Source organism: Leguminivora glycinivorella, chromosome 2, assembly GCF_023078275.1.
Source record: "Leguminivora glycinivorella isolate SPB_JAAS2020 chromosome 2, LegGlyc_1.1, whole genome shotgun sequence".
NCBI classification, from domain to species: domain Eukaryota; kingdom Metazoa; phylum Arthropoda; class Insecta; order Lepidoptera; family Tortricidae; genus Leguminivora; species Leguminivora glycinivorella.
In genome coordinates, this window is record NC_062972.1 from 593,124 (window position 1) to 617,588 (window position 24,465).

At 41.0% G+C, this 24,465-nt stretch overlaps 1 protein-coding gene across 2 annotated transcripts in view; it reads left to right on the plus strand.

Annotated features, from left to right (window-relative positions):
- Positions 1–24,465, plus strand: part of LOC125236164 (high-affinity choline transporter 1) — an 88,090-nt gene that overhangs the window by 36,151 nt on the left and 27,474 nt on the right. For both annotated transcript variants that reach the window (XM_048142888.1, XM_048142879.1), the window contains exons 3-6: positions 448–555; positions 1,517–1,672; positions 22,048–22,346; positions 22,841–22,970. In XM_048142888.1, the coding sequence (XP_047998845.1) occupies positions 448–555; positions 1,517–1,672; positions 22,048–22,346; positions 22,841–22,970 (693 nt within the window). The remainder of the gene's footprint in view (positions 1–447; positions 556–1,516; positions 1,673–22,047; positions 22,347–22,840; positions 22,971–24,465) is intronic.

Consider the following 24,465-nt stretch of genomic DNA (forward strand, 5'->3'; position numbering starts at 1 on the left):
CATCTAATTCTCCGAATTTGTCAAATTGATAATTGATAGTACCTATTTGGGTATTAAATAATACGTAACTAGCTTTTTCGCGCGGCTTCGTCCGCGTAAGTAACTAATCTTGTTTTCCCATACAAATTTTGGACACCCATTTCACCCCCTTAGGAGATGATAGGTAGTTCAAAAATCCTTTCTTAGTGCTACTCTACACCTTATAAGGAGCCTACGTGCCAAATTTGGGATCTCTAGGATCAGCGGTTTCGGCTGTGCGTTGATATGTCAGTCAGTTTCTTCTTTTATATATTTAGATAACCAGCGTAAATAATCTGCTATACGCACATCAAGAGATATCTGGAAATTATATTAAGAAGTTCTTGATGAATTATTGCCTACTTGTCATAAGCCTATCCTGCTTCTCCTTGACAATGCTGATGAGGCTAACTTAAGCTTATGTTTCAGCGACATGGGTGGGCGGCGGCTACATCAACGGCACCGCGGAGGCGATCTACACGTCGGGGCTCGTGTGGTGCCAGGCGCCCTTCGGATATGCCCTCTCGCTGGTCTTCGGTAAGCACCTTCGCTTCCTATGATTCCTATCATTGAACAACCTTTACCCGCCCAGAGGCATATAAAAAGGTCACATATTCAAATGTCTTTTAAACATTGTTATTCAAATAATTATCCTAGCAAAGGTGGGCCCGGTAGAAAAACCTCTGACCCGTTAGTTAATATGGTTGTATCTAAAAATCTTGACTGACTTAATTACATACATACATACAATCACGCCTGTTTCCCAGGGGGGTAGGCAGAGATCACGGATTTCCATTTACTACGATCCTGACAAACCACTTTCGCTTCACACACTTTCATAACGTTTCTCATACACGCTCGTCGGTTTCGAGTACTTCTGACCAGGCCCCGTAGCCGAATGGCATTTCTCCGACGCCAAACGAAAGCGATACGCCGCTGGCTCTGTCGCGCCAATACGCAAGCGCGATAGAGATAGATATCTACTAGCGCTTCGTTTCGTGAGCGTTTCGTGAGCGATTGTGCCATTCGGCTAGCCACCCTGGCCTTTGACTTGACTGACTTAATTACTTACTACCAAAACCAATATCTATACATATAGTTATAGTTTTGATTGAGACTTAGATTAAAGCATGCAGTCTCCATTTACATTTGTTTAAAAATAGCAAAAATCCAGCAAGTCCAATGTAATTTGAATAAATGCATTTGAAACCAGCTCGTCTAGCAATGCTCGAGCATTTGCGCGAGCCAGCCGGGTGGGTGTTGGCAGCGCGCCACCGGCTCTCTTGAGAATCCATAAACGATATTGTGTCAAATTCGCTTTTTTTGCTAGGTGTTGCATATAGCGACTATCAAGCCTGCCCGCTAAGGTAAAGCAGAAAAGTTGATCGTTATTAAGAGCAAACATACTAAATATTATGTATATTTTGATTTCCCTTCTTGGCCAAATTAGGATCTAACGTTTTATTTGAACTGCGTGTTTATTACATTTTCTTTACAGGCGGCATATTTTTCGCAAACCCCATGAGGAAACAGGGCTACGTGACCATGCTGGACCCCCTGCAGGACTCGTTCGGCAGCCGCATGGGCGGCCTGCTGTTCCTGCCAGCACTGTGTGGGGAGGTGTTCTGGGCTGCCGGCATCCTGGCTGCGCTGGGTGAGTGTTACACTATGTCGCTACATCCACGCAGCTCTGCAGGACTCCTGCAGCCGTATGAGCGGCCTGTTGTTCCTGCCAGCACTGTGTGGGGAGGTGTTCTGGGCTGCCGGCATCCTGGCTGCGCTGGGTGAGTGTTACACTAGGCTGCTCCGTCCACGCAGCTCTGCAGGACTCCTGCAGCCGCATGGGCGGCCTGCTGTTCCTGCCAGCACTGTGTGGGGAGGTGTTCTGGGCTGCCGGCATCCTGGCTGCGCTGGGTGTGTGTTACACTAGGCTGCTCCGTCCACGCAGCTCTGCAGGACTCCTGCAGCCGCATGGGCGGCCTGCTGTTCCTGCCAGCACTGTGTGGGGAGGTGTTCTGGGCTGCCGGCATCCTGGCTGCACTGAGTGAGTCAAACTGATATTTCAATCTTTTTACTACATTTTATATACAATCCCCTAGCGTCCCAGTGCTGGATAAACATTTTATTAAACACAATAATAAGTACATAATGGCAGAAGTACCTCGTGTCATTTAGTATAATACTATTTTATTTAATAATAGGGTAAAAATTCTAAAAAACTACTAAACCTATCAAGTTCAAAACAATTTTCCTAGAAAGTATTTATAAAGTTCTACTTTTGTGATTTTTTTCATATTTTTTAAACATATGGTTCAAAAGTTAGGGGGGGGACGCACTTTTTTTCCTTTAAGAGCGATTATTTCCGAAAATATTAATATTATCAAAAAACGATCTTAGTAAACCCTTATTCATTTTTAAATACCTATCCAACAATATATCACACGTTGGGGTTGGATTGAAAAAAAATATCAGCCCCACTTTACATGTAGGGGGGGTACCCTAATAAAACATTTTTTTCCATTTTTTATTTTTGCACTTTGTTGGCGTGATTGATTTACATATTGGTACCAAATTTCAGCTTTCTAGTGCTAACGGTTACTGAGATTATCCGCGGACGGACGGACGGACGGACGGACGGACGGACAGACAGACATGGCGAAACTATAAGGGTTCCTAGTTGACTACGGAACCCTAAAAACCTGGAGTGGCACTGAAACCTGAGTAGTTTCATGTGCTCTGCCTACCCCTTCATGGGACACAGGCGTGATTGTATGTAGGTTGTATGTATGTAATAGGGAAAAAATTTTTACATTTTAATAATTATTAATTCGCAATATGTTTTTAAAAAACTGTAGGTACCACGTTGTGGTCAGAGGTCAGAGGAAAATTGAAAAACGTATTACCCTCACTACGTTTTTCAATTTTCCTTTATAAACATTGTTTTATGACGATGGGCTTTACTCGCGATTGTAATTGTTTCATTGCGAGTAAACCCCTATCTTAATTAGTCACAAAAGCTGGGAACGCGGCATGTTGGCAGGGTGCCTAATTTTCTGTTTGTCTAAACGACACCGCTGCTCCGGGGTTAAGAGGGCTTTCGTGTTAAAAATAGTGAAATCGCAACCGAGCGCTCGATCATACCGTGTGTGGTATCAAATTAAAGGGCTTTGCGAGTAGTTTATAAATATATATCACATTATAGGACTTTTTCTACTTGGTCTAACAAAATATGAGAAAATGTCCAAAAGTGGTAATAATTGTACCGGTGAAGGCTCGTTTTCAAAAAATTGGCAAAAATCAATAATAGCAATTTATAATCACTAAGGTATAACAGCAATTTAAGTAAACGTTGCAGATTAATATAGTACAAAACTTACTTCGATGTGATGTAGATTTTCAAAGAAATTGTCACTTAATTTTAAGTAATTTCTGAAAAAAAAAATGAATTCGCCTTAGGCTAGTTTACTCTTTTTCAAAAACTTAAAATAAAAATCTAGTCTGAAATGATTGTGGTACAGGATATACGAATTATAAATTTACCCGTTTTAATATTCAAAATTGTCCAAATTTTACAAATAAGATCGACTGATTCAGCTCTATACGTGCGTTTTTCTAAACGTGCATTAGAGAAAAATTCATAATTAATTTAGTGAGTTTTCAAAAATCCAGTCTTATAAAAATCAAGATAATAAGATGCTCTAACTGGAGCTTGAATTAAATAAATCTATTGGATAACGGAAAGTGTAGTATTTCACCGACTAAAACTATCAATTTTACATTCTTTTGGCGTTTTTTTTTAAAGCAGCCTTAAGAGGACCGGTTGCACTGAACCGCCTGTTAATGTTCTCGTAGCTTGCTGGACCGCCGCATGTTCGCCTAAAAAACTATCTCCACTTAAAAAATCACGTCAATTCGTCGCTCCGTTTTGCCGTGAAAGACGGACAAACTAACAGGCACAGACACTTTCTCGTTTATAATATTATAGTATGGATGGTGACCCTTTGATGTTAACGTACTTTTTGTTCTCAATATGATTTTCAGAAAATTAACACTTCTTAATCCAATCAATACTTTAAATTGATCACAATAGGTAGGTAAATTCATTTCTAATATATCCAGACCGGTTTCTGTTTCTGTCACAAATCAAATTAGGCCAAAGCTTTACAATACAGCCAACTCTCCATTCCTATTTCAAATAACAGGTACGAAACGAAACAGTTACAAAAGTACTTATATGATTTATTTTAACAAATGTACCACCGCTCACATTTTTAATTGACAATAAATCAGCTATGGCCTACCAATACTCATCGAAGAGTGCTGATTTTAGTTCCCCACACCATCCAATAGGTATCTGCGTTCATCCCATCTAGATCCATTAGCCTAATGGGCAGGTGGACAGGTGGAAGCAATCAGTTTTTGCCATCAGTACTGGCGAGACAGAAATACTCACAGTCAGTTTTAAAAGCAGCGTATCAGGCAACAAGACAGGAATAGCTTAAATAACTTACTTTATATACCTATTTTAGAAGAATAATATCTGGGCGACCGAGCTTCGCTCGGTTCTATTTTAATATGTCACGTCTTTAGATAAAAAAAAACTTTTATAAATACAAAAAAAAAAAAAAAAAGACAAAAACAAAAACTTAATTGCTGGCCGGGATTCAAAACCCTGACACCTACGATCTATCTGCGTACATTAGACCGACCTCGTACGACTGAGCTAAGCGGAATCGATGCGCGCGCGGCGAAATTAACTACCATATTTTACGTTTACAAACGCGAAAGAAAAACTCATGAAAATTCGCGTTTTCCGGGATAGTAGGTATGATAAAACTTCCAGGATATAGGTATTATGTTTAAATATTTTACAAACCTTTGTATAGAGAGATAGACGGACGTTAAAACTTCGTTACTAAAGTAACAATATGTTGAATATGTATTTGATAAATCGCAAACAAACTACTTAGTGTACCTATGCTACGTCAAAATATCGCAAATAAAGGCAAACAAAATTAATTAATGATAGATCCAATTAAATTATAATTTAATATTTATTCAGAATTTGTGAGAGTTGGAAATGTTATGTGGAGGACGGAGGGAGGACGCGAGTCATCGAAGCCCGCAAAATTGAGAGCGTAACGTTCGGTCTGTTTGGTCCAATATAATTTGTAAAAGGATAAAATGACCTAGTGTTGGATACCTATAAACTAATATTATTTTCATTTACATTTGTTCTTTAAAACATCTATCAGAATAAGGTTTTGGTTACTACATCTTTTTGCACAGGAAGTATTGCGCCACCGTAAAGGAAGTTTTCTTAGTTGACTAACCGTTGCTTCCTCCTCATTGAGCTGGTATAACAACCGAGCTAATTGCTCAAAGCCATTAGGATGATATCGTCCCGCGATTAGATTCTTGCCTTAATCCTTTTATTGGTCGTTTATAGCCGCTTCGTTATAAAGAATATCAGGATAATGAGCGATCTTTTTACAGACAGATTAATTACCATAAAGGAAAAGATAAAAATACGAAATGCATACGAAATCTTTGTGGTTCTTTGTTATAATTAAGGGTTCGTATTAAATAAATAAATAAATATTATAGGACATTTTTACACAGATTGACTGAGCCCTACGGTAAGCTCGAGAAGGCTTGTGTTGTGGATACTCAGACAACGATAATTATAATTATATAATATAAAAATAGTAAATAATTACATGGAAAACATCAATGACTCAGGAACAAATATGCTTATAACACAAATAAATGCCCTTACCGGGATTCGAACCCGGGACCGCGGCGTAGCAGGCAGGGTCACTACGCGCTAGGCCAGACCGAATTAACTGATTTGGTAATTTCACTGTTTCGTCAGAGCTTCTACCCGTTTTGTTGGTGTATAATGATGACGATTGATATAACTAAATATCCTGTTTATTTCTTCATGAGTATTTCTTAATTTACTACCAATGCAACGAAAAACTTATTGATTAAGCTCTTAGGTTTACCTACTACTAACACCGCTTTATTGATACCAAAACTACCAAATGGTACATACCTCTACTACCCTTTATCAAAATCTTCATCTTCTTCCTACCCTTATTCCACGTTATGTGGGGACGGTACATGTCTTCCACTTCCATTCTTCTCTATTTTCCGTCTTCTCAACACTCACTTCTTACTTTCTATATCCTCCTTCACACGATACATCCGTCGTTGCTTGGGTTTACCCCTCCTGCTCCATCCCTCAACAGTTATCCAGTTATCCTAAACGTGCCAACCGATTCGCCGTAAGCGAACGAAACTCATATTCTCAGGTACACTATATTTGCTTTTCATCAATAACAGAGTTGACTACACAATGCATTTATTTAGTTTTGGGGCTGGTGGGCAAGTCTGGGCGAGGGAGGGGTATTAAAGATTCAGGGCGCTTCTGGCGGCGGGTAGTTGCTTCAGTTGCTTGTACTCGAGCTAACAGGGTTTTACGACTGGAACCTAACAGGTGTAGGTACTGTAGGTACGAGTTTACATTTTAGAGCTACGAGCTATATGAGAAAACTGCACTTAGGTTATTTTTATTAGAAATGATGACAGCTGAGATGCGAGTCTGCGAAACTGTACGAACTGTGAATGAAAATGAACCTCCTACGGTATTCATTACTTATGGCCTAGCTACTGATGTGCCAACGGAAAGTTTCCAAAATTCTGAAATTTTCACATAGGAAAATTTCGGAATCTTTCCATACTTTGTATGGATGGAAACTTTCCAGTTCATAAATTTAAATTCCCTTTATTTTTCGTGAAAGTTTCGTGAATTTTTCAAGAAATTTAAGATTTTTTTGGTAAGTTTCCGCAACTTGCTCATCACTAGACCTAGCCGAGACGAAAATAGCTTGCACTTAATTCGACACTCTGTTCTGCCGTGAAATACGGACAAACAAACAGACACATTTTCCCATTTGTAATATAAAATAATAATTAGGATATTTGTCAATGTATGATTACCATCAGGGACCGGCCCGCTATCCCTTATACGGGGTTTTGTATGGGTATTTCGTTAGGCTTAACTTACCCTACCCTTTTGACGCGATACCCTTTCATTTTGCTTTTAAAGCCCTAACGAAAGCGCTTACCTAAAATAGCCCAATACCCTTTCAAAACCCTTATCATCGGCTCAGCCTAACGCCATAAGGGTAAGCCTTATACTGGGTTTTATTTGCTTTCCCTTATAGCATATCGTGCGAGTTTAAATCCTGTACCTCGCTCATAAAGCACACATTACTCCGAACGAAATAACATACGATCGTTACCTACGGTGGCACTGTGTGTGATATTTGCGCGTTTCTGTTTGATGGAAACGGCTGTAGATAAAATAAGGTTCAATTTTCAATACCAAATACTTATAGTTATGATAGGCTCCTTCTTTGCTCAGGTGTAACACAGGCAAACGCTGCTTTTTAGGGTTCCGTAGTCAACTAGGAACCCTTATAGTTTCGCTATGTCTGTCTGTCCGTCCGTCCGTCCGTCCGCGGATAATCTCAGTAACCGTTAGAACTAGAAAGCTGAAATTTGGTCCCAATATGTATATCAATCACGCCAACAGAGTGAAAAATAAAAAATGGAAAAAAAAAATTTGGGTACCCCCCCCCCCTACATGTAAAGTGGGGGCTGATAATATTTTTCATTCCAACCCCAACGTGTGATATATTGTTGGATAGGTATTTAAGAATGAATAAAGGGTTTACTAAGATTGCTTTTTGATAATATTAATATTTTCGGAAATAATCGCTCCTAAAGGAAAAAAAAGTGCGTCCCCCCCCCCCCCCCCCCCCTCTAACTTTTGAACCACAAGTTTAAAAAATATGAAAAAAATCACAAAAGTAGAACTTTGTAAAGACTTTCTAGGAAAATTGTTTTGAACTTGATAGGTTCAGTAGTTTTTGAGAAACATATGGAAAACTTCGGAACCCTACACTGAGCGTGGCCCGACACGCTCTTGGCCGGTTTTTTTTATCGGACTTGTCTTGATGAGTACCCGATGTCTAGCTGATGCTGAACCCTGGCTGCACCTAGGGGAACTCGGGTTTAGTGTAACACAGGCAAACGCTGTTTTCGTCATCGGACTTGTCTTGATGAGTACTCGAGTGAGCAGTACCCGAAGTCCAGCTGATGCTGAACCTTGGCTGCACCTAGGGGAACTCGGGTTTAGTGAAACACAGGCAAACGCTGTTTTCGTCATCGGACTTGTCTTGATGAGTACTCGAGTGAGCAGTACCCGAAGTCCAGCTGATGCTGAACCCTGGCTGCACCTAGGGGAACTCGGGTTTAGTGTAACACAGGCAAACGCTGTTTTCGTCATCGGACTTGTCTTGATGAGTACTCGAGTGAGCAGTACCCGAAGTCCAGCTGATGCTGAACCTTGGCTGCACCTAGGGGAACTCGGGTTTAGTGAAACACAGGCAAACGCTGTTTTCGTCATCGGACTTGTCTTGATGAGTACTCGAGTGAGCAGTACCCGAAGTCCAGCTGATGCTGAACCCTGGCTGCATCTAGGGGAACTCGGGTTTAGTGTAACACAGGCAAACGCTGTTTTCGTCATCGGACTTGTCTTGATGAGTACTCGAGTGAGCAGTACCCGAAGTCCAGCTGATGCTGAACCCTGGCTGCATCTAGGGGAACTCGGGTTTAGTGTAACACAGGCAAACGCTGTTTTTGTCATCGGACTTGTCTTGATGAGTACTCGAGTGAGCAGTACCCAAATTCCAGCTGATGCTGAACCCTGGCTGCATCTATGGGAACTCGGGTTTAGTGTAACACAGGCAAACGCTGTTTTCGTCATCGGACTTGTCTTGATGAGTACTCGAGTGAGCAGTACCCGAAGTCCAGCTGATGCTGAACCTTGGCTGCACCTAAGGGAACTCGGGTTTAGTGAAACACAGGCAAACGCTGTTTTCGTCATCGGACTTGTCTTGATGGGTACTCGAGTGAGCAGTACCCGAAGTCCAGCTGATGCTGAACCCTGGCTGCATCTAGGGGAACTCGGGTTTAGTGTAACACAGGCAAACGCTGTTTTCGTCATCGGACTTGTCTTGATGAGTACTCGAGTGAGCAGTACCCGAAGTCCAGCTGATGCTGAACCCTGGCTGCATCTAGGGGAACTCGGGTTTAGTGTAATACAGGCAAACGCTGTTTTCGTCATCGGACTTGTCTTGATGAGTACTCGAGTGAGCAGTACCCAAAGTCCAGCTGATGCTGAACCCTGGCTGCACCTATGGGAACTCGGGTTTAGTGTAACGCAGGCAAACGCTGTTTTCGTCATCGGACTTGTCTTGATGAGTACTCGAGTGAGCAGTACCCGAAGTCCAGTTGATGCTGAACCCTGGCTGCACCTAGGGGAAATCGGGTTTAGTGTAACACAGGCAAACGCTGTTTTCGTCATCGGACTTGTCTTGATCAGTACTCGAGTGAGCAATACCCAAAGTCCAGCTGATGCAGAACCCTGGCTGCACCTAGGGGAACTCGGGTTTAGTGTAACACAGGCAAACGCTGTTTTCGTCATCGGACTTGTCTTGATGACTACTCAAGTGAGCAATACCCAAAGTCCAGCTGATGCTGAACCCTGGCTGCACCTAGGGGAACTCGGGTTTAGTGTAACACAGGCAAACGCTGTTTTCGTCATCGGACTTGTCTTGATGAGTACTTGAGTGAGCAGTACCCGAAGTGTAGCTGATGCTGAACTCTGTTTGCACCTAGGGTAACTCGGGTTTAGTGTAACACAGGCAAACGCTGTTTTCGTCATTGGACTAGTCTTAATGATTATTTGGGTGAGCTGTACCCGAGATAGAGCTGATGCTGAAACCTGGCTGTACCTAGGGGAACTCGGGTTTGGTGTAATATAGGCAAACTCTGTTTGCGTCATCGGACTTGTCTTGACGAGGACTTGGGTGCGCAATAGCCAAGACAGCGTTGTAGCTGAGCCCTGGCGGTATCTAGGGCAACTCTGGTTTCGGTGCATTATAATATAGAAATATTTCATGCAATGTCAAGTTAGGCATAAAACATAATATTAACTGAACAAAAATCCTACCAGAAGTGAATATTAACATCAAGTAGTTAGAACAAATTTATTAATTTGCGATACATAAAACACTTTATTTATGTCTAAAAAATACGTATGTATATCCATTTGAATATCAAAATTAAGTACAATCGATTTCACTAATAGTAACACAGGGAATAAAGAGAATACTGGAGTTCCAAGCGTCCATAGACTGCGGTAACTATTTACTATCAGACGGGCTGTATGCTTGATTGCCACCAGAAAAGTATTTCTGTTTCAAACGATCTTCATAGAATTCACAACAATCAACAGAAATAGTTTGACAGATTCTATGGTACTACTCAACTCAACCAAGTACCAGTCATAAAGACGAGTCTAAGATATTTCACACGAAACATACTATGAACAGAAAACAGCGTTTATTTATATTGCACCGGTACCACCAGGTCTCAGCTACAGCACTGGCTTGGGTACTGCGCACCCAAGTCCTCATAAAGGCAGGGCCTATAACGGAAACCGGGTTTGTCTATGTTGCACCAAACCTAAGTTCCCCTAGGTACAGCCAGAGTTCAATATCAGCTTTACCAGTACTCATCAAGACAAGTCCGCTGACAAAAACAGCGTTTACCTATGTTGCACGAAACCCGAGTTCCCCTAGGAATAGCCAGGGTTCAGCATCAGCTCTACCTTGGTTACTGCTGACTCAAGTACTCATCAAGACAAATCCGATGACGAAAACAGCGTTTGCCTATGTTGCACGAAACCCGAGTTCCCCTAGGAATAGCCAGGGTTCAGCATCAGCTCTACCCTGGTTACTGCTCACTCAAGTACTCATCAAAACAAGTCCGATGACGAAAACAGCGCTTGCCTATGTTACTCCAAACCCGCGTTCCCCTAGGAATAGCCAGGGTTCAGCATCAGCTCTACCTTGGTTACTGCTCACTCAAGTACTCATCAAGACCAGTCCGATGACGAAAACAGCGTTTGCCTATGTTGCACGAAACCCGAGTTCCCTTAGGAATAGCCAGGGTTCAGCATCAGCTCTACCTTGGTTACTGCTCACTCAAGTACTCATCAAGACAAGTTCGATGACGAAAACAGCGCTTGCCTATGTTACTCCAAACCCGCGTTCCCCTAGGAATAGCCAGGGTTCAGCATCAGCTCTACCTTGGTTACTGCTCACACAAGTACTCACCAAGACAAGTCCGGTGAAGAAAACAGCGCTTGCCTATGTTACTCCAAACCCGCGTTCCCCTGGGAAAAGCCAGGGTTCAGCATCAGCTCTACCTTGGTTACTGCTCACTCAAGTACTCACCAAGACAAGTCCGGTGAAGAAAACAGCGCTTGCCTATGTTACTCCAAACCCGCGTTCCCCTGGGAAAAGCCAGGGTTCAGCATCAGCTCTACCTTGGTTACTGCTCACTCAAGTACTCATCAATACAAGTCCGATGAAGAAAACAGCGTTTGCCTATGTTGCACGAAACCCGAGTTCCCTTAGGAGTAGCCAGGGTTCAGCATCAGCTCTACCTTGGTTACTGCTCACTCAAGTACTCATCAAGACAAGTTCGATGACGAAAACAGCGCTTGCCTATGTTACTCCAAACCCGCGTTCCCCTAGGAATAGCCAGGGTTCAGCATCAGCTCTACCTTGGTTACTGCTCACACAAGTACTCAGCAAGACAAGTCCGGTGAAGAAAACAGCGCTTGCCTATGTTACTCCAAACCCGCGTTCCCCTGGGAAAAGCCAGGGTTCAGCATCAGCTCTACCTTGGTTACTGCTCACTCAAGTACTCACCAAGACAAGTCCGGTGAAGAAAACAGCGCTTGCCTATGTTACTCCAAACCCGCGTTCCCCTGGGAAAAGCCAGGGTTCAGCATCAGCTCTACCTTGGTTACTGCTCACTCAAGTACTCATCAATACAAGTCCGATGAATAAAACAGCGTTTGCCTATGTTGCACGAAACCCGAGTTCCCTTAGGAGTAGCCAGGGTTCAGCATCAGCTCTACCTTGGTTACTGCTCACACAAGTACTCATCAAGTCAAGTCCGATGACGAAATCAGCGCTTGCCTATGTTACTCCAAACCCGCGTTCCCCTAGGAATAGCCAGGGTTCAGCATCAGCTCTACCTTGGTTACTGCTCACTCAAGTACTCATCAAAACAAGTCCGATGACGAAAACAGCGCTTGCCTATGTTAAACCAAACCCGCGTTCCCCTGGGAAAAGCCAGGGTTCAGCATCAGCTCTATCTTAGGAACTGCTCACCCAATTAACTCATCAAGGCGAGTTGGATGACGAAAACGGCTTGTTTTTATGTTGGCAATTAACGTTTTCAATGTGTAATGTTAATGGTTAATTGTATTGATTTTCGCCCAACACTGTATATTTACATGCATACATACATATTTACATAATTATATTCATACATACATACCTACATACATTCATACATACCTACATACATTCATACGTACGAACGTACATACTGATCTATGGGCGACGATGATCATTTACCATCAGGCGATCCATCACTTTCTTGTCTCCCAGTTCATTAAAAATAATTTCTAGCCGTGTTCTACTTTTATCCAACGAAAACATGTTTCGTTGCAAAATTAAAAATGGGGCGCATAGTGCGGAGTGGCAACAGCGCATTTTCCTTCCTGTTCTTACAATAGCTTAGATTCATAATCCTGTCTCTTTTACGCAAGGCTCGACTACGCTTTAACAAAAGGGAAAGCCTTATAAATAGCGCTTAAAATAAGGGTAACCCTTATTAAAGGCTTGCAAGCCGTATCGGATAGCGCTAAGCCAATGCACAGGGCTAGCTTTATTGTTTTGCTTAGTTTTTTGTAAGGGCTAGTCAAATGAATGGGCTTGCAGTTCGAAAGGGAGAGTCTCTCGATTGGGTCGTCCTTACGTTAGGGATTCCCAATGAAAGGCTTGTAGCGCGGAAGGGGTTGTCCGGTCCCTGATTACCATTCTATTTTTCTTTCCGTTTCCGTGAATAAGCACCACGATGAATAATACTGAAAAGTTGTAAACACATCTTTGCCATTCTACGGTGAAAAATGTCTCTTCTAAAACTTCTCCAAGTGTCGTCGAAAACTTCGCGAAGACATTTTCTCGTATCACCATTTTGCGGATCTTTATACCAATCATTGTCGCTCTTAGCACATCTTTCAGACGCCAAATTGCGGAAAAACCCGCAAAATTTCACGAGATACGGAAAGATAGATATGTGATGTTCCAGTCTCAAAGGGTCCTAAAGCGCTGGTCCTACCAAAAGTGACCGAAACGAATACCTAATACCTACCTACCGAAACGAATAAAATATAGTCGCTCCCGTGTAAATAAAAGCGGGACCGAGCAATTATAGTTCATCGCTTGCGCTATCATCGCGTCTCTTTTATTTACAGGGGAGCGACCATCTTTTGTTCGTTACTTACTTTTGGTGGGACCAGTGCCTAATGCTTGACCACTTTCTTTTAGAGTTCTAGAAAACGAGATGCAAGAACGTCCTTATTTGCAATTGAAGCATGAGCATTGAGCACCCTTTTGTGATGGATAAACACATCTGCAGAAGGCTATTTGAATTCCGTGATGAGTTGATAACACAATGAATGATGTGATGGATTTGCTTCCGTTTTCGTTGTCGAACGGGATATCGAATGATGTAAATTTGAACTATTATTTCATGTCTCGGCTAAACATTTATCCCTTGAAAAAGCCCTTGCTTTTCATTACATTGTATTTTGAATCTACATTTTAACAAAGAATAAATATAGAGGTAATTAAATAGCGTTTATTTTGCAAGTTTGAGTTGTGGGAGGCTAGAGAGATAAAAAGTAATTAATATGCACACAAAAACTTATGGCAGCCTCACTGTTTCTATTTTTCCTTCGCATAAAAGGTACAGACTAAATGCATTTTTCTCGTAGCGCGAGATTTAAAAGAGGGGAGGGGGGGGGTCGATTTATTCAAACGGCTGAGAAGGATGGGACGGACCGTTGTCGCGACCTAATGTGACACGGAACGGACAGCGTAGGATTAGGTGCTACCTTAAAGTAAGTTGGACAGGGCATATTTCATCTGGTTAGTAGGCAACTGGTTAAATTACTTGACGATTTTTTTGACGTTACGAAGGAGGGCATGTAGATAGTGTAGTACCTATTAATGAAAACAAGCAACTGGCAATACTTTGCAATGATTTTAAGAGCCGGGCACCCTTTTATTGTGGCTTCGTTTTTGTCAGGCTGAAAATCACAGGTAAAAGCAATCGGAATAACCCCCCGTGAAATTATCCCACTGTCTGCCCCATTAAGGGAGAGATAAATACAGTCTCGCACCGTCGACCTTGATACACGCAAAGCTGTATTTAGAAATATTTGCCGTGGGAAAAGTGCAAACGGAACATTCTTCACCACTTCGTCTCATTTGAATTTAATTTGATAACGATTTTCAGCATAAATTTAATAGAAAGATTTAATTTTGTTGATACTATTACATTTTTCTTAATTAAAAGTCGTCAATTTTTCAGAATAGTTAATGTCTCACGTCGGCGGATTTATTATTCAATTTAATTTCCTACATTTCATAATAGCTACCTCCAATTTTGAACTTGTTAAATTTCCAATCAGATAGAACACATAAAAATTTAACGCGCAATTTTGGATACCTTACATTTTTGTCCGTCATCGTTAGAGTTACCTCGAAAGGCAATTATTACAGCGATGGGGTTGGAAATTGGCTGATATATTATGCACCCTGATGTAGCTGGGAAGAGTTTCGGAAACACGCTTGAGGGCGGATATCGATCGGGGCCAAGTTTAGACCGAGCAGACGAATCGTGAGGTAACGAATATGAACTAATGATTTTTTTTTATGGGATAGGAGGTAAACGAGCAGACAGGTCGCCTGATGGTAAGCGATCACCGCCGCCCATGGACACCCGAAACACCAGAGGTGTTGGAGGTGCGTTGCCGGCCTTTAAGATGGGTGTACGCTCTTTTCTTGAAGATTTGAAGGTCGTATCGGTCCGGAAATACCGCAGGCGACAATTCATTCCACAGTTCAGTGAATGAGGACTGAATGAGAATCATTCAGGTCAATTGCGTTCTACGACAATCACCTGCCTTTGAACGATCAATCTCCCTCACCTATACCTATTTAAATTGCCGAGACTTCCCTGTACCTAGTTAAAATTCGACGTGAATCAAGAATGTAAATGCAGCGATTCGATTTTTACCAGATATTTAAATAGTAGGCAAGTACCTTAGCGCGCTTCGTTTCTTGCTATTCTTTTTTGTGTACAAGATATTTGGCTATCAGTAGGGTTAGCACATTATTGCCGCGAGAGTATGTCGCCTCGAGATAGACTACCCGTCCTTATGTCATTAGTACAATTAGACAAAGACGTGTCATCTATCTCGCGGCGACATACTCTCGCGGCAATCATGTGCTAGGTCTACTGAATCTAAAGTATGATTGACATGAGCCTAGCCAACATGATACAAAATGTCGATAAAAACTTAGATTTATTTTTCTTTATTTTCTGAATAATAAAATGAATCGGGTATCCCAATTAAATTATTGACAGTAGTCGCGTGAGTTTTCATAACAAACAGTCATCCCGATGCACTTTATTTTTGTATTTCAAAGAACGATTTTTTACATTGGCTAGGCCCTTTTGTTATTCAAATCCATTGGCATTGTAAGCCAGTATGGGGGTTGTTTCGTCCGGCTTTTTACGTGGCGCGTGCCCGCGGCGGCTCGCACAAAGGCCTTTGACACGACGCTTCACTGCCAGAAACAATATCAAACTTGTTTCAATGTTTTTACTGACTTCGGAAAGTAGGTTCTTTAATAATATGGGATGTACTTTTTAAACAGCTTGGAATTTATTTTACGTATGAAACTGTTTTGATTTGTTTGAGAAAAATGCCTAATTAGAATTACCTACTTATGTGATCGTTCTCAAAACAATATTTCTTATCGACCGGTGTTTTTCAATCAAGAAAGATTAGATTTCGTTAATAATTGTATCTTGAAATATGTGTAAAAATTAAATCGTTTCAGGTTAAAATTGTTATTTAATTTATTTTTCTTTTAGTTTATTTTAATATTGTGCGTCACAAATTGACATCCTTTTGTATTTAGTTTTTTATGATGATATGTGATCTTTCTTAATGTATTCGACGTAATTATGTTGTGCCTAGAGAACATCTTGTCATAACCAAAGCAAAAGTAGTATGTTTGTTTGAATCGGCCTCTCCACTGTATACTGAGCTTCTTGCCAAGGTTCATCGAGATTATTTATCCTGCTAGCTTATGAAAATGTACTAAACATCCTGAGTATATTGTAGCTATTATTTATAATGTAAACATACACCTGAAATACCTAACCTTCATATACAGCACCTAATCACTTTACGTAAAACTATTCTAGTTATTACGTTGAGCTTAAAGCTCCAGGCCCCGTAACCGAATGGCATTACTGCGACGCGAAACGAAAACGAAACACCGCGAAAGGTAGTCTGGCTCTGTCGCGCCAATATGCAAGAGCGATGGAGATAGATATCTACGAGCGTTTCGTTTCGTGAGCGATTGTGCCATTCGGCTACGTAGCCTGTGTGTAATGAGCTTTCCAATTAATAATATGAATATACTAGCTTTTGCCAGCGGCTTCGCTCGCCTTAAATTCGAAAAATGCGGAATGCTCAATACAAATATCCAGAAAGAGACAAATGTACTCTCTCTCTCTCTGTAAATCGAGGGTTTACTGGTGAAACCCGATAAATCGAGATAATTTGTCCTTGACATAACAACAGTGTGGAAATTGCACATAGTTCGAATTTCAAAAACCAGTTTGCCCAATTTATCGGGTTCCACCAGTAAACCCTCGAAATGTACCCGTGTACGTGTATCCCTCCCTTCAATTATCTCTACTTAAAAAATTACGTCAATTCGTCGCTCCGTTTTGCCGTAAAAGACGGAAACAAACAGACACAGATACAATTCCATTTATAATAATAGTATGGATAGAGGAGTTTATTCACATTCTATTTACTTTGTTGATTATTGAAAAAATGGTTCTTATGTGTGTGTACAGGGCATTTACGAGCCCCAATGCAAATGATATCGTCTAGTCACACTTCAACGTGCGATATTTATTTCCGAAACTGGTGTTTAAACCCAGATTGACTTTGATGATAAATGGAATACACGACACACTAAGCCATTAAAACTAGTTTAATCTTGCGCCGTACAAAATGCCCTAATGTTATATGTTTTAATATAATCATATCATAAAAATAACATATCTAAAGCAAAAAAATACGCCTAGTTCATATTTGAGGCATAATAGGTCGTCTATTTTAAATAAAAATAGTTTAGTAAGATTTATATTATACAATAATATTTTAAATTGAATTAATAATATTATAAGTCGTCTGATATGATATACGGCTACATAAAAAGGTAAATTCTGTAAAAAATATAATTATTCTACAACATTTTTATACCAAAATAGCAAGAGGTAAGTCGGTGCCTGAATAAGTGAGGAAAATTATAATTTCTAGTAACAATAGCGGCAAATCTACGTTCCAAAATATCCAAAGATTTTTTTTGCCAAGATCTACGGCGCATACAATCATCCAGCATCAACTAAAACACGGAACCGTCTCCTGTTTAAATAAATCTGGCCGTCGAAGAATAACTGCCAAAGAGAAAACAGGATTTTGAGGAGCATCATCAGGAAAAATCGTCATGCAAGAGCAGGAGAACTTATATAACTATGGCATGACGCGATCAAAATAAACATTTCAGTCGATACCTGAAAGACAGTAATGAAAATAATGGGCTTCGGTTTTCACACTGCTAAACAGAAACCTTACTACCGCTAAGTAACCTTAAACTAACCTTAAACCGCTACAGAAACTTACTCAAAAGCAGAAAACTAACAGGTTGAAATTTGCACAAAAGTACAGAAACTGGACTGCCGATCAGTGGCGAAAAATAATATGGAGCGACAAATCCAAATTTGAGGTCATAGTTGGCGATGAACGAAGTAAAGTCATTCAAGAAAAAGGAGATGCATTTCACAAAGACTGTCTTGAACGCAAGGTGTAGTTTCCAGCATTTTTAAATGATTTGGGGCTGTATGTCGGCACAGGGTGTGGGATGTCTGCAATTTATAGATAGAACCGTCAATGCAGAGAAATACAAAAGCATCTTGGAATAGAGTTCACTACCGTCTATAAGAAAGTTTAAGTATATAAATGGATTTACTTTTCAACAAGATGGTGCCTTATGTCATACTGGCAAGACAACGATGGAGTGGCTGAAACAAAAACAAATTCCTACCATATCATGGCCATCCAGCAGTCCAGACTTGTCTCCCATAAACACTTTGTAGTGGTAAATGAAGAAAAAGTTGCGAAAAGATCCTTCTAAATCCAAAGCTGATTTTAAGGAGAAACTTGTGGGTGTCTGGAATGGAATAACCCCTGAGGAGTATAGACAGTTGGTAGATACAATGCCGCTCAGAATTAAGGCCGTTTTAGATGCAAAAGGTGACGCCACCAAGTGGTAGTTGTTCTTTTCTGCATAGGCTACGCTGAAGACGAACATTTTTGCGAGTGTTACATTTGGTGAAATTATGTTTTTTTGTTTACTAGTGAGGAAACATACATACAATCACGCCTGTATCCCATAAAGGGGTAGGCAGAACACATGAAACTACTAAAGCTTCAGTGCCACTCTTGGCAAATAAGGGGTTGAAAGAAAACGAAACTGTGACATTGCAGTGACAGGTTGCCAGCCTCTCGCCTACGCCACAATTTAACCCATATCCCATAGTCGCCTTCTACGACACCCACGGGAAGAAAGGGGGTGGTGAAATTCTTAACCCGTCACCACACAGGTAGTGAGGAAAATTGTTAATTTATGTTTTGAATAAATAAAATATGCATTATAAGCTCTCTTGTTTTTATGTTACATGTTCTACTAATCATCTAATTCATCCTGAATTTTGAGGTCGAAGTTAGGACATAATATTTTTTTCATACTAGACGATATCATTTGCATTGGGGCTCGTACAGGAAAATTTGATTAATTGAATTGTAGTACGAGTATTTACGTTGTTGCCCACTAGATCTAAACCAAAACGAGGTTTTGTAAATCGTTTGAATTAATTTGGTGGCGACGTGGAACAATCGGCTGATGACAAATCAAAGGAACAATGTCACCCCCCGCTGTTCCTACTAAAAGATGATTGCGACCTTTTATTATTTCCAATGAACACTGATTATGTTTGTTCTTTACATATCTCGGGACCATGGGGTCCCGGACCTTTGTAAGGCATACGTGGGGCCGAAGCCAACAGCGCAGAGGCCCTTTAGAACAGTTTAATCTAAATGTAATGTGACACAAACCAGCGATTATCCCTGTCCGCACTATAGTAATGCACCCAAGGACAAGCCCCGGTTAGTGTAGAACTATTGTAAGATAAAGGTACAAAAAGAAACCGGGCTATTATGTTGAGTTGCTAGTGGATTCGTAACCGGTGCTATTGGAAAAACTATGGCACCTGCCTTACTCATATGTTACAAAACATGACAAAATAGGCAGGTGGTGACTCGCCAACTCACTATATGGGTCCCCGAAAACGGCCGCTCGCACGGAGCGACAAGGGCACAACATAGCGTGAGCGGCTCAGGGTGTGGAGAGGTGTGCGCCGCTTTCTACCCAGTCTGTACGAAACAGCCACTGTGCCAACTCGCGTCTTATGCATATTTCACTTCCACCCTGCAAGCATATAGCTCTGGCACCCCACTCTGGACGGCCGGTTAAGGCAAGCCAGAGGTGAGAGTCCTGCGACCCCTGCTCAGTGTTCACTCCGGCCGGCCAATGAAGGCAAGCCGGAGGGAGGGATCTGATCGACTCTCGGGGGCATGGGACCCAAGGGACGCCACTTCCCATTCAGCTCGCCACAAGCTGCCCTGGGGGCAAATGTGTACTAGGTTTTACAAATATGTACATTTTTACATACATAATAAAGCCTACTATATTCCCAAAAAGCGTGAAATCTTACCTCACAGATAACTACGAAACTCAAGGGAGGAATGGGGGCGGTGAAATTGTTAACCACTGCACCACACATGATTTTTAATCAAGCGTAAACCAATTTAAAACCTATGACCTAAAGCATAAAGGTCAAACGGTATTAACTGCTCTAAGGTTAACTGGAAGAAATCCCTTAATGGGATAAGTTCGCCTTTGTACAAATGATGTGTGTGTTCTTTTTTTCTTTACTGTGTGTGTTCTTATCTTTGTACAATAAAGTGTATTACTACTACTACTACTACTACTACCTACTTGAAAAAAATTGACCTCAGGCGCCGTGATCCATCTGGCGAATGGCTCAGGTACAGCAGCAGGGGACGCTGGTTCTATTTCAGCCGTGGGCAATTGGAGGCCTTGGTCACTTTTTCTTGGTATTGCATTTATTTCAGTTTTCTGTGAATTATTCCTAATGTCGGCATTGAAATAGGTTCAATTAAAATTCTAAAATATGATAGCGTTTTATATCTGTATTTTATCTTTTGTTGTGGAAGCATATTCTTTCCGCCCCTGTTGCCATGACACTAGATGGCGAAATATTGCCTACCTGCTCGGATTTCAAGTACCTGGGTTCCCTCATTCAGGGAGATGGCGAGATCGACAGAGCAGTTCAGCACAGGATTAATGCAGGATGGATGAAATGGCGACAGGTTACAGGCACAACCTGTGATCCCCGAATGCCTCTCAGGCTGAAGGGGAGAATTTATAAATCAGTTATCCGACCTGTCGTCCTGTATGGAAGTGAGTGCTGGGCCACCAAGACGAATGATGAGAGAAGACTGCATGTGAATGAAATGAGAATGTTGCGATGGATGTGTGGTGTGACAAGACTGGATAGGATTCGGAATGAGTATATAAGAGGAAGCCTGAAAGTAGCGCCAGTGACAGAGAAATTGAGAGGAAGTAGATTAGCATGGTATGGGCATGTAATGCGGAGGGATGAAAGCAATGTTATAAAACGAGTGGTAAATATGAAAGTGGATGGATACAATGGTAGTGGAAGGCCTAAGAAAAGATGGATGGAATGTGTGAACAACGATATGAGAGTGAAAGGTATTAGTATGGAAATGACGGCTGATAGAGAGAAATGGAGGAAGATGATCTGCTGCGCCGACCCCAAATAATGGGAAAAGGGCAAGGGAATGATGTTGTGGAAGCATATTCATAACATTCATTTGATAATAGATCTTATTTTTTTGGCCAAGAAAACTCAGGGTATTCATAACTACGAGTAAGTCATAAATATTTAGTTAGTGAAAATAAATATTCTGAAAACGTTTCGTATGAGTAATGTAATACAAGTAATGAAATGACGTAGGTCCTTGTTACTTGTGCAAGATTAATTTACTACAATAATACCTACGTAACGAGAAAAAGTCCCGAGAGTAAGACATAACTTGGTGTTTCAGAAATTAGTTTATTTAGGACTGTTTATCTCGAAAGGTAATTTCTACAGGGCTAGGTTAACTAAATACATACGTTAAGTCTTTTTTATGTCATCTCATGTAGGGCCGAGGGAATAGCTAGTAATAGTACATTACGACACAAGGCGGAAAAAAGGAAGCCCGAAACGAGTGGCGATAAATTAAAACACGACCAGAGGCAGTGTTTTAAATCGACACGAGTTACGTGTATCGTACGACATTTTTCAGTACACGTGGCCCTCCGAAGTTAGAATTTTCGGAGTGCCATCGTACCGAAAAAAGTCGTAATATCCTTTCTTAAGTAACTGTTTGGATCAATCGAATTGTTTTTTTTTTATAACTTTCAACTTTTATACTCGCGATGCCTTTTTGCCACATGTGAAGTTTCCTTGTGGTAAGTTTTGCTAACACACCATTTTCCCCCACAGGCGCCACCCTGGCCGTGATCATCGACATGGACCACCGCACCTCCGTGATCTTCAGCGCATGCGTGGCGGTGTTCTACACGCTGTTCGGCGGGCTCTACTCCGTCGCGTACACCGACGTCATCCAGCTCTTCTGCATCTTCCTCGGCCTCTGGATGTGCATCCCATTCGCCTGGGCCAACGACTATGTTAAACCACTGGGGGGCATGGAGGTGGATTGGATTGGACATATCGACAAGAAATACTACTGGTTTTATCTGGACTATGGGCTGTTGCTGATCTTTGGAGGGATTCCGTGGCAGGTGAGCTGTTTATTTCTGCTCCTTTCTCTATCCAGCTGTCCTGAATTTTCCTCTGCCTCTGGATGTGAATGCCCTTCGCCTGGGCCAACGACTATGTTAAACCATTGGGGGGAATGTGGAAGTGGACTGGATTGTACATGTCGACAAGAAATACTACTTACTGGTTTTATTTGGGCTATGGGCTGTTGCTGATTTTCAAAGGGATTCCGTGGCGTCCTGTACGTTATTTTCTTCATTCAGCTGTTCTCCATCTTCGTCAGCCTGTAGATGTGCATTCTCTTTGCTTGGGATAACGACTACGTCAAACCACTGGGAGAAATAGAAGTGGATTGTGATGGGCACGTGGACAACAAAATACTACTGGTTTTCATTATTTTCATCATAAACTATATCACAATTTTGATCTTATTGTGGCCATCAAACTTTCCAAATTTTTATAATGAAGAGCGAAAAAAGCAAATAATAGCCTAACCGACATGTATATTTTGTGACAGGTATATTTCCAACGCGTACTGAGCAGTAAGACAGCAGGGCGAGCGCAGATCCTATCCTACGTGGCAGCCATCGGTTGCATCTTCATGGCCATCCCGCCCGTGCTCATCGGAGCCATCGCCAAAGCCACAGGTTAGTTTTGTTCAGCGAGAAGTAATATTAACCACATCTTGGAAACCTATAAGTTTTATCTCCATGGTCATATTCCATGCTCATAGGAAACATTTCCAAAGAAAAAGATTAGTCTTGTTGAGCAGGAGATACCTAAACCACTCACCAACTTCGCTCGGTATGGATAACCGTTGATCTCATCGATTATTAGGAAGGAAATCGTTTCCAACGGTGCAACTAGGGTTTGCAATCCGGATATTCGAATATCCGAATTATTCGAATATCCGCCAATATTTTTATCCGAAAATATTCGAATAATCCAAGTGAAATTATCCGGATAAACGGATAATTTCTATAAACATTATTTTTTATTTATAAGTAATATATTTAATAGATAGACGTCACTGAAACCAATTTCGATCAATTCTTAATACGGACAATGTTATTGCTAACAAGTTAACACCTATTTATCTTCAAAATCAAACTAATATTTACAAAACAAAGAAAGCATTCGTGGACAAGAAGTAAGCAGAATGCCTCACCCCACGCACTCAGTTCTTATCAAATATTCGATTAATTGGATAATTTAAAAAAACAGAAAAACGTTCAAGTATTATTTTTTAATATGAAAACGTTACCCCAACCTACTTTCATTACTGCTAATAGCTAACGTGAAGTTATCTGTAAATCCGTACTTAATAAGGGAGATTTATACCTAGATTTCCTGGTCCCTTGTTTTTTTGAAATTGAAATTTAGCGCCTCACTCCGAATTTAGCTGTTATCAGTTCCATGGCAATTTAGTACGCCAGAATTCCCTCCACTTCACTAAGAAATATAAGGCATTTTCCTTTTAAGTCCTTAGTTACATTCATACACAAAAATCGGTCTAATTACTACTTATACTTTGAAATCTTAGTCGATCTACTGATCAGCTTGGAAACTAAAACCCATCAAATTGCTGCCGAGCAATTTGAGGCGTTTTGGATTTGAATATTTAAATAAGTTCGCCTTTGTACCTCCTCCTTCATTTTTTTAAATTTTATGTCTTGTATATTTTATGTTGGTGGTACAATAAATAATTTACTTACTTACTTATTTATCACCTCTCCCCTTCCATTGGTACTTTGGTACCAGCCACTGTGCAACTAAGGTCTAAAATGATCCACACCTGGATAGGAAGTGTCTTCGACTAATTGGTCTTCTCTTTTTTTGGTTATTCTGTTTTGAACGAGTACCTATGCTCAGTTGCTCATTCCTGTTCTAAGACCCTAACCAGGACGCTTTTGTTTAGAGCCTACGAAAAGAGTTTCAACTTTTTATATTAAGTATCCGATCCGGTCCAAGATGGCATCTGGTACGGGCGTAGGCATTTATGCAAATGACTAGTGACTACAGTGGTAGTATCAGCATGGGCAATTATGCCACTGTCTTTTAAGCCGAGACATACGCAATAATTACCTGTGTACATAAGAATATAGTTAGACAAACCCAAGGAAAGAATATCTATATACTCAG